The sequence below is a fragment of the Mastomys coucha genome, unplaced genomic scaffold (assembly GCF_008632895.1).
Source record: "Mastomys coucha isolate ucsf_1 unplaced genomic scaffold, UCSF_Mcou_1 pScaffold8, whole genome shotgun sequence".
NCBI lineage: Eukaryota > Metazoa > Chordata > Mammalia > Rodentia > Muridae > Mastomys > Mastomys coucha.
In genome coordinates, this window is record NW_022196914.1 from 3,083,454 (window position 1) to 3,095,010 (window position 11,557).

At 40.5% G+C, this 11,557-nt stretch overlaps 1 protein-coding gene across 4 annotated transcripts in view; it reads left to right on the forward strand.

Annotated features, from left to right (window-relative positions):
• Fyb1 (FYN binding protein 1) overlaps window positions 1–11,557 on the forward strand; it is a 138,286-nt gene that overhangs the window by 88,637 nt on the left and 38,092 nt on the right. For all 4 annotated transcript variants that reach the window (XM_031360730.1, XM_031360734.1, XM_031360732.1 and 1 more), the window contains exons 4-6: window positions 8,631–8,677; window positions 10,786–10,805; window positions 11,227–11,261. In XM_031360730.1, coding sequence (XP_031216590.1) covers window positions 8,631–8,677; window positions 10,786–10,805; window positions 11,227–11,261 — 102 coding nt within the window. The remainder of the gene's footprint in view (window positions 1–8,630; window positions 8,678–10,785; window positions 10,806–11,226; window positions 11,262–11,557) is intronic.

The window sequence follows — 11,557 nt, forward strand, 5'->3', positions numbered from 1 at the left end:
CCCCCAAAAAAAGCCCAGAGAGTGCTTGCTTCCTTCCCTCTGAGACTTGACACGCCAGGCCTCCACTGCCTGCACTGCTTTCGACATTCTTTTCTTCAAAGCTCCTCTAGAACAGTTCAGGGCTCTCTACACTCCATGACCTTTCTAGCCCCAAGTTCCAAAGTCCTTCCACAATCCTCCCCAAAGTGACACAGCCATGTGTGGCACAACAATACTACTGTCTTGGTACTGACTTATCTTGGTTAGGGTCACTATGGCTGTGATGAAAACCATGACCAAAAGCAACTTGGGGAAGAAAGGGTTTATTTTACCAACAGTTCATCATCAAAGACAGGGAGGACAGGAACTCTCTCAGGGCAGGAACCTGGAGGCGGGAGCTGATGCAGAGGCCATAGAGGGTGCTGCTTACTGGCTTGCTACCCATGGCTGGCTTAGCCTGCTCTCTTGTAGAGCCCAATACTACCAGCCCAGGGTTGGCATCATCCACAATGGGCTGGGCCCTACCCCACTGACCATTAACTATAAAAATGCCTTACAGCAGGATCTTATAGAGGCATTTCCTCAACTGAGGTTCCTTCTCTGTATTCTTCTCTAAATATTAGCCTAATTAAAATAACTAATATATGTTCTCTTAAACACTTAATTTCCATATAAATTTTTTTCACATATATAAAATCATATTTCTTATTCCTAGGTTTATTTTAACTTCCGGTCAATTTAACTCATTAAATTTAGATCTCAGGATTTTTTTTATATATATATTTACTTTTATTTTACATTTTAGTTTTGTTTTTCATTTTGTCTGAGACAGACCCTCAGTGTATACCTCCAGCTGGCCTATAACTATGTAGCCCAGGTTAACTTTGATCTTAGAAAGATCCCTCTGCCCTCTGCCCTCTGCCCTCTGCCCTCTGCCCTCTGCCCTCTGCCCTCTGCCTCTGCCTCGATTGCAGGTATATGACACCATAGTGGGCCCAGGATCCTAACACTTCTAAAGTCTGTTATAAGCCCTCCCCCAGACACAGCTCCAGCAAAGCCTCTGAGTATGGCAAGCTTTTAGTATGAAACCTTCACAAATGACTCAAACAAGAATTCTGAAAGTTGATAAGCCCTGGAAGCCAGTTATCATTTCATCGAGATTATGAAAAAAAAAAAAAGGTATTTGACAATAGACCCTCTGCTTCAGGAGTCCTCCAGACCACCCATAAGTGTAATGACTCATTAAAAGGACTCACAGGATTCAGGGTTCAGTAACATGAGAGGCTGGCATTCAACAAGGTACAGAAGAAAGGACAGACAGCAGGTGGCGCTGTGTAAGCACGGGTCTCCAGACAATTCCACAAGCCTGAGAAGGGCCTACAGAAACCATGGTTATGAAAATGCAGTGGGTGTCTCAGGAAGCTTCTAGCAGCACAAGCCAACCAGAGGATAGTAGAAACTAAGGTTTCCACAGGGACCAGGGGAACTATCTCATGGTTTCCTTGGGCCTGACACCTGTCAGAAGACCTAAAACCTACAAGGAAAACAAACATTGTTGATAAGGTCTCACACAGCAAATTACTTTTATCAACTAGGCCCCTTTTACAGCAGTGGGTAGTTAGAAAGAAAATGTGTTCCTCTGTAAATGATAGGCAGCCTTGATAGCATATTCTTCTAAAACATAGCACAAGTAGGCCTGCTGTGTTGACTCTCTGAAAACCCCATCCCTAGAATCCGTCGTGGATAAGGCTCCTAAGTGGGCTGTGGAAGGAAGTACGGATTTCAAAAGCAATGGTAGAACAAGGGATGCTGGTCAGTGTGCCAGCATTACCAGGAATCACAAAGAAGGATTCTTGTAGGCAATACCATTTCCATAAGTTATCTCCAAAGTCCACTGAGAGTAATAAATCTTGAGTCGTTTATTATCTCAACCATATTAAGGCTTCCTCTTGCTAAGTGGCTTATCTATGATCAGCCAACTTCGTAAAAATAGATCCAATTTAGAAGGAACTTGGAAAGGACAGAAGGGGCTTGGGTGTTTCACGTTGCCTGCAAAATCTGTACTTGGAGCACTGTAAAGTTAATTACTGTGTGTGGAAAAGGGGGAAATGGGAAAGTTAAGGATATTTAGAAGCTTATTCGTCTCTTCAAAACAGAAAGCTTCAACAGTTTTAAAGTTCCTATCCGTAAATTCCACAATGAGGAAATATCTAGATGAGAAATTTCTCCCGTTGAAGGGGAAGTTAGATAAATACATAGAGGAAACGAAAGCAAAATGGGCCATGATGGTCATGCTCAAGAGTATGTGGGAAATGGATGGGTTGGGTTTGAGACAGAAAAGTAGAAGATGCAGGTGTTTCTGTGCCTCTTATCCCACCCTTCAGAGCATCCTTGTGGATGCTATTCCCTCCATGCTCAAGTCACAGAATCCATTCTCAAGTCACAACCTATTGGGCTTTTAAAATATTCACTGGGGCTGGAGAGGTGGCTCAGCATTTAAGAGCACTGACTGCTCTTCCAGAAGTCCTGAGTTCAATTCCCAGCAACCACACTGTGGCTTACAAACATCTGTAATGAGATCTGATACCCTCTTCTGGTGTGTCTGAAGACAGCAACAGTGTACTCATACATTTTTTAAGGTGCGTAAAATATTCACTCAACAAATCTTCGAGTCACTCCTCTGTGTCCTTTCTATTGAACTTCAGGGAAGATCATGAACAAAACAGATCTCAGCTTCTATATAAAACAAGGACAGGAGAAAAGGGAACAGACGGGCAGATGGAAGACACGGCAGTGGGCAGTAAGGGTCAAGTGATGGGGGGAAAGCAGGAAAGGAAAACGTGAGGGGTGTTATAGACAGCATATCCATATCGTTATAGCTTTAAACATAGATGTGAGGGAGCAAAAACGCAAGGGGATGTGGGCGTTAGGCATAAAGCTGTGGGGGAGGGCCTGCTCAAGGCCGAGAACAGAGAGAACAGAAGCTGAAAGAGGCCGAAGTCTAAGGAAGAGGCTAACAGAGCTACACTAAAGGCAGCAAGAGAAGCAATGGGAAAGAGCACGCGTTGTAAGGGCTCCACGTGCTGTGACAGTCTGTGACTGTCACCCATAAGTAAGATGATTGCAGCACAGCAACAGGTTTTTTAACTTGCCTCCCATTAAGGTCACTTCAAGAAGATGGGCAAACCTTGAGGCAGCACCAGAACCAGTTAGATGTTACAGAAATACAGGCAATCTAGCGAAGCATTCTAGCCAAGAAGGGCTGTTCTCAGCAGAGGCGGCAAGAAATGTCTACACTGTGGATAAATTTTAAAGGGAACAGCTGCAGAATTTGAGTTTATTTATGAAATTCACAGTGAGGATCATGTGTGGCACCAAGCCTTCGGTCTTAGCAACTGGAAAGTACCTGCCTCACAAGCATGAGGTTTGTGCCCACCACACATGTAAAAAGCATGCATCTGGAACCCCAGTTCTGAGGAAGTGGAGGAGTTACAGATATGGCGGAGACAGGTAGGGTCCCGAGGCTCGCAGACCAGCCGGAGTAGCTAAATCAAAGGCTCTGGATTCAGTGAGAAAGACCCTGTCTCAAAATGTAAAGTGTAATGTAATAAAGGAAGATATCCAACTTCAACTGCCTGTCTTAGGCATGCACATGCTTGCACACACATAGAAAGAAATTGGAAAGAGCCAATTCAGACTGTTTAAGGAGCGAAGCAAAGACACAGGGCAACAACTGGGATAGGAAGAATTTTTGTTTGTTTCTGTTTCTGTATTTTGAGGCAGGAGCTCATGTCACTATAACCTAGGCTGACCTCGAGTATACTAGGTAGCAAGGATGGCATGGAGCATACATGAAAATGACAAGTGTTTATATATGGTGATAAGAAATAACCAGCAAAGGCAAAAACAATGCTGTAGACAGGGGAAAATTCCTAGAGCGGAGACTGGCTCAGCATCAGTCTGGTGAGGGCTGAGCTAAATGACTGACAAGGTTAGAGCTCCCCCGGGGTGCACAGGAGAATCTCCAGCTGGGACCAAGGGAGGAATTTGGGGAGATAGGGACTTTGACCATGTGGGGCCTGCTCAGCCTGCTTCTGAAGTTATTCTGGGAAGTAATTTGTGATCATGTCCTTCAGGTCAATGTATGTTATAAATCTGAAAGGTTTGAAGGTAAATGGGAACCAGAAATCAAGAATCATTTCAAAAATCTTTGTGGGAGGCATTTTACGCGTATTTTAAATTGCATTCTTTCGCCACCTAGTGGTCAGAATGCAGACCGCTCTTACATTTTCCTGTATGTTACTCTGACCGAGTGAAATGAAATCAGAAGGCTGAGCTTTTCGTTATTAATGTTCGAGTCCACGTCTTTTGCTATAGAACATTTCGTAGGGCTGTTTTAAAATGAATCCGAATTGTGTCCGTATAACTTATCCTTCAGATGGAACCCAGGGTTGAGATTTTATATACAAAACAAATTTTGTGGTTATTAATAGTAATAAGACAGGAAAAGTGAGGTAATAAGAAATGGATGGGAAGAAATGGATGAGGTAATAATAACGAATGGGAAGTGACTAAGGTCATAAGAGGAAAGAGCCAAGTGCTCTTCCTGAGGTCACTCTAGTTAGGAGAAGGGATTGTTTTAAAGAAGAATGTACCAGTGTGCTCTTGTAATTAACTACAAGTGCTTTGAATTTTCCAGAACTTGAGATTTGCCACATCAGATTAGCCTTACCAAATTCAATTTGGCAATTTTTGGCTTAAGCCAGTCATCGTTTCAAAATTTCTCGTAGGTTAAGCATAGAAAGACATGTTCCGGAGGGAGGGGTCCATTCCTGATAAGGCAGGTATAAAGTAACTTTTTGTGTCACTTAGATCTTTCTTCAAAAAAAAAAAAAAAAAACCAACAACAACAACAATAAAAGGTTGAAAGCTAAACTTACAAAGAGTAAATAAATACAGCATTAAAAAATAACAGTTTTGCATCTTTAAATGTTAAGATATAAAACCTTTGTTTGCTTGTTTGGTTTGATTTTTACCTTCCTGGGAATTGAACCAGGGCCTAGCACACACTAGGTAAGCACTCTGTCACTGAGCTACAGCCCCCACCCCACCCTAAGAGTGCTCCAAAATGACAGGCATAAAGTTAAATGAATTTCATTTGGTTCTTTAGGCTGTGTGGAAAACCAAGAACTGTAGTGAAAAGCCTGCTTGAATGGACTTATCTCGCTGATAAGCTAACTTCCTGCCGCTTCTCCTCTCTGCCCACTCCCTCTGCTCAGATGTCTGCGGTCGCTTGTGACTGGTTCCATTCTTCTCTCTGTGAAGCTCTTCTGTATGCCAGGAACACTGAGCAGTTGATGGCAATCGCACTTGGGTCTTTTCAGGACATTTGCACCTATTTCTTATCCTCATCTTGGTCCGTTTTATTTTCCACTGTCACTGCCTTTGTGGTTACTATTTTATACTTATTATTTTAATACTATATACTGCATGAACTCAGAGCTATATAAAATGGCATCACGTATTATATGGCATAATATTGAGTCTATATGCACAAATATCTTCTTGGGTGAGAAACACTTTGAATGAATGTGCTAATGCTTTTTGCCTTATTATTATTATTTATTATTTATCCAGGTGTTTTAGAAAATAGACTTTGAGTCCAGTGGAGGTTGTTGTTGTTGTTGTTGTTGTTATTACTATTATTATTATTATTATATCCATTTAAACAAATGGTAATAATTCATTTTGGAGATAAAAGTTATCCTACTCTTTGTATTTCTGATACATCACCAGTTGATTAAAAATACAAACACACAGCCGGGCAGTGGTGGCACACACCTTTAATCTCAGCACTTGGGAGGCAGAGGCAGGCAGATTTCTGAGTTCAAGGCCAACCTGATCTACAGAGTGAGTTCCAGGATACCCAGAGCTACACAGAGAAACCCTGTCTTGAAAAACCAAATAAAATAAAATATAAAAAAATAAAAAATTACAGACACACACAGACCAAGCAAGACAGGAGTTACTCTAAAAGTATTTTCAAAATGATAACTTTTATAGTAAATTAGCAAAGTGGCAATCTCGTTCCTCAAGGGTTTTGTGGTCTGGTTGTAAGTAGAGCCTTTGTAGCCCTCTCGAGGTGGACTGATAACACCTGCAGCAGCTAAGGGCAGGCTTTGGAACTGGGTAATAACCTTCCACAAGAGCCACTTTTATGAAAGACTTGGGTCAGGGGTCTACAGCAGGGGGATGACAAGAAAACAGAATAGAGGGTGAGCACCTGATTCCAATCTCCAGAACCTACAGAAAGGTGGAAGGAGAGACCCAATCCCAGAGCCCGGTTCTTCGGACCTCTACTCATGTGTTCTGGCACATGCACACACTAGTAACATTTATTTATTTGTTTGTTTGTCTATTTTTTAATTTTAGAGATAGAATTTAACCCAGTAAAACTCCTCTAGCTGAGCATGGAGAAAGAGAGTGTTCAGAGAGAGTGAGGATTCTGTATCCACAGCAAATGAGACTGTGAGACACAGAGATATCACAGGTGTGGTGGTACATGCCTATAATCACTTCGTTTGGGAGGACTGAGAGTTCTGGGCCCCTTTGAGCTCCAAGGTGAGACCCCCATCTCAAAGTTTAGGATCAGAGGGAGCAAAGGGAGGAGGCAGGTGGGAGGAGGGAGAAGGAAGGAAGTTCTAGAAGTAAAGCAGTGGAAGAACAGAGTTCATTACTCAGCCCTGTGCCCTGCTCATCATGAAAAGGACTATTCATTGGTTGAATGTCAGTGTATTTTACGTCCAGAGTATTTATGTTTTCTGTAAATGCTATTCCTTAAAGCCAAGGTGAAGAACATACTTATGTTAAGAGATAGATTATTTCTCTGCCAGTGAAATGAGCCAACTCAAGCGATATTAGAATATATTCAAGGCAGGTTTACTGGGGAGGTGCTCTTGGATGAGCTCACTGGCCCCAAGGACCAAGTCCAGAGAAGTCACTATGGGTTGGGGGTGGAGAAAGAGAGAAACAGTGTGTGTGCTCAAAGAGGGAAAGAGAAAGAGAAATGAGGGAGAGAGACCAAAATGTCTGGATTATATAGGGAGGAGCCTTTGGGGGAAGGGCAGCCCAGACCCTAGGCTGGAAAATTCAAGGTTAGGGGCAGGGTATGCCAGGTGGGGACTGAGGGATGCTGGAAGAACCCTAAGTCCAGGTCTGCTTTGATATGTAAAGTATGCACTTCAGTCCCTTGTCCTGGGTTCCCAAACCAAATGTTACTAACTTTTCCACTGTAAAACTTGTTTGTCCTTGTCCACACCTAGCAATCTTATTTAAATAATTATTTCCAAAAGGATCTTTTTTCTTTGCTTTGCTTTGTCATTGAAATGGAAATTTATTATATAGCCAGGCTGGCTTTGAACCCCGAGGTACTACAATTCTAAGTATGTAAAGACAAACTACAGTAATTGTTCACTCTTTGATATAGCTCCTCGTGGGTGACCCTTGATCATAAAATGACTTTGTTGCTACTTCATAACTGTAATCTTGCTACTGTTATGAACTGTATGTAAATATCTTACATGCAGGATATCTGATATGGACTCCCAAAGGGTCATGACCCACAGGTTAAGTACCACTGCCTTAAATGGATTCCCCAATGACTTCACTACAGAAACCCCTCCCACGACACTTTAAAAGCTTTGGAATTAATTAATGAGTTCCTTTAAAGAGCCCAAGAGCTTTTGTGATTAAATTACTTTGTTTTTCAGAAGTATAAGTATGGTAAAATATAGTTATGCATGGGAAAAGTAGGGACAGTAATGTAGTGGGCCCAATATCCTCTACCCATGGCAGGAGTTATAAAAAGATAGTTCTGGTTCATCTGTCTCTTCAGCACTTCCCTTTCTTGTGTTGTCCTGAAACTAATAGCAAACATTGTCTTATTTCATCCATAGACATTTTAGTAATATCTAATTAAACCCTGTGTGTTAGCATAAGATATCAAATCAGTCATCCACAGGGCACAGGCCTCTAATCCCAGCATCAAGATTTTGAAGCATGGGGGTTACTAGGTCAAAGCCAGCTTGACCTGCTAAATAGTAAAACTCTGTCATGTGTGCTTTAACTTTGACTACGAGCTCATAGCCTAGAGTCTTTGATAATTCATGTTCATACATGTATCTCTTTCGCATGGAGGTTTGCCTACTGTAACCTCAGTTTTTCTTTTTTTTCCTTGCAATTTATTTATTGAGGAAATCAGATTGTTTGTGGATAAGATGGCTAGCCTTGTCTAGGTTTTGCTGACTGGGTCTCTGTTATAGTGCATTACCAGATTCTCTCCCCCCTGCCTCCTAAAGACTGCTAATTGAATGCAAAGTTGGCTTGATCGCATTTGGTGTTTCTTTCTTAGTGTTTTATTTTTGGTTCGAGGTAAAACTTGTCTCAGGATGATAGTGTATTTCTTATGTTACTCATCATTGTTGCATGTGTGAGTCTTTTACATGTATGTATGTGGACTATATACATGCCGAGTGTCTACTGAGACCAGAAGAAAGTTTCGGTTTATGTGCATATGTTCATGTACATTTTCATTTTACGGCAAGCCTCTAGTTTATTCTTATGTTTTTTTTTTCTTTCTTTCTTGTTTTCAGACATCCTATAAATGAAGAAAATCAAGATGGTGTCATGCACTCTGACGGTAAGGGGTAACTTTCTTTTTTTTAATCTGAAGTGCATGTTTGAATTAGTTAAATGCCATGGCATCCTTAATGGCTACTTACCATCATTGGCCTATGCCAGATCCCTTGTTTTACTTATTTCTTAGCATTCTCATGCTTCATGACCTTCTCTTTCTCACTATAGACAAACATCCTAAAATATACAATGTGTATTTGTACATATTCTCATATGGTTATATGTAAGTATACATGTAATTTATATAAAAATAGATTATGGGGTTTTCTTTTTGAGAACACTCAGCATAAGGTTTTTCAGCCTCCACCCACTTACTGCGCACACATTGTCTGTTGTTACTAGGTACTGTACAGTACACTGTGGAATGCACCCACATTTTATTGAGCTCTGTCTCACTGGGATTATAAGAAACACTGCAGGGCTCCTCTATATGCTCATCCCAAGTGGACTTCAGAGAGGTCATTTCTTCACAGAGAAATGGTGTGGAAAGGCTGGTTAAGTGCTCCAAGCTATTTACTTTGCTGAGTAGTACTAGAATGCTCTTCAGAAGTGGTGCCCTGTTTACAGTCTCAACATGAAGGCATGGATGCAGCCGTGTCCCCACCTTTCACCAGCAGAAGGGTGCTTTACTAAGCTTCCTCATCCTTCTCCAGTCTTATGATATAAAACGGGCCTCATTTAATTTTCATATGTTTTATTTTTATCAAACTTATTCTGTGGCATCTCCATACACTTACATAATACATTCTAACCCCACTCAGCCTTCCGTCCTCCCTCTTCCCACTCCTACCAACTCAACACTACTTCCCCAGCATGAGTCCCCTTTCTATTTCATGCTTTTGTTTTGTAACCCACTGGATTTAGCAAGTACTACCTATGTGAGGATCAGTGTGGACCTCTCTACTGGAATGTTGGGGACCCACTACTGGCTTTATTGCTGAAATCAGTGCCTTTCCTCAGCTAATTCATATTGGTTTTCATTTCATAGTTCTGTCTTCTGCTCTTGAGTTTGTATACAGGGCCAGTGTTCTTCCAACCAAACTCAAAATAATTTATGCTTTTTGTATAATTTATGGTCACCCCTACAGTATATCAACTATATATGAATTTGGGTATATGTGAGCATATATTTTATGACCATATGGAAGTTTCCTTAATTCCTGTCTTAGGGTTACTATTGCTGTAATGAAACATCACTTGGGGAGGAAAGGATTAACTCAACTTATGCTTCCACATCACAATTCGGCATCAAAGGAAGTCAGAACAGGAACTCAAGCAGGGCAGGAACCTGGAGACAGGAACTGATGCAGAGACCATGGAGGGATGTTGCTTCCTGGCTTGCTCATCACAGCTTGCTCACTCTACTTTCTTATAGAATTCAGGACCATCAGTCCAGGAATGGCACCACCCACAAATGGGTTGGCCTCTCCCCTATCAATCACCAATTAATCTATAGGCTTTCCTACAACCCGAATTTATGGAGGCATTTTTAAAAATGGAGGTTCCCTCCTCTCAAATAACTTTAGCCTGTGACACAATGACATAAAAGTATCCAGTACAGTCCCTGAGCACTCTTTTCAACTCCTTTGTCCTATCTATATATTTTAAAGCAATACATTGTTGTTTTATTATGGTTGAGCTTAATGTTAATATCTTAGTAACATCATGTCAGATTATGGCTTGATATCTGGTAGAGTGTATTTTACACTAGACTCTTGAGTAGTCTTTATTAGTTTAATTACCTTAGCTTATATGATACATGAGACCAAATCCTCAAGAAAGAAAGTGCCAATGAGTGTGAGCTATTGGTGATCTCCCCCACCACCACCATTTTACGTCATTTCACACAAGTACATGCATCGAATGCACTATGCCTTACATAAAGCAAATAATAGGCACCATAATTGTTACTTTTTCATTATCTCATAAAAATTAATAAAATAACATTGTAATTAAATTACAAGTGTCAAAAAATACCAAGCACATATTTTATTTTGTGCTTTAAAAGGTTAAGTTTGGCTATACTTTAAATTGCTATAAGTATTATTTTATCCATTTTGAAGTGTTTTAAATTACAGTGTATTGTCTTGTTTTGTTTTTTCAATCCTTTAGGTCCTGGAAATATAGAAGAGGTCAGATATTTTTATATTTCTTTTTCTATTGCTAAAATGGGAATGCTTAACAATTATGATTCACATAGTATTGTTTTAACAAATGAATAAGTTTTACAAGTCTCAGTGATTTTTTCTTCCTTCTCTAACCTCACTTAATTCAAATGCTTGAAATATTATATGTCAGTCAGTATGCTGACCCACAGTAGAGTAGTGTAGCTCTGAACTTATGTCTGGCTACACAGCTAAATGACTGAGCAAGAAAGAGAATATAATTTCCTTTACTTGTTCCTGGTGTCTCTCACAATTAGAAAAAAAGGAGAGAGAGAAAGGAATTTCAGAAAAGCCAATTTAGGCTCAAATTATTTCATTTCATTTGTCAATGAAATATGTGTGTGAACTTTTGGAATAATCACACTAATTATCTGATTTTTCTTGACAGGAACAAGAGAGTGAAGGAGAAACATATGAAGACATGTATGCATTGCTTTTGTTACCATAACTATTCAAAAATGAATACAATGTTTTGTTTTGTTTTGTTTTGTTTTTTATTACATATTTTCTTTATTTACATGGAAATTTCTCCTTTCACAGTTTCCCCTCCAAAAAACAAAGAAACAAACATAAACAACAAAAACAAACCCCTGTTGCCTCCCCACTCCCTATGCCTGCTACCCCACCCTCTCCCACTTATTGGCCCTGGCCTTCCCCTAAACTGGGGCACAGAACCTTCACAGGGCCGAGGTCCTCTCCTCCTATTGATGATCGAATTT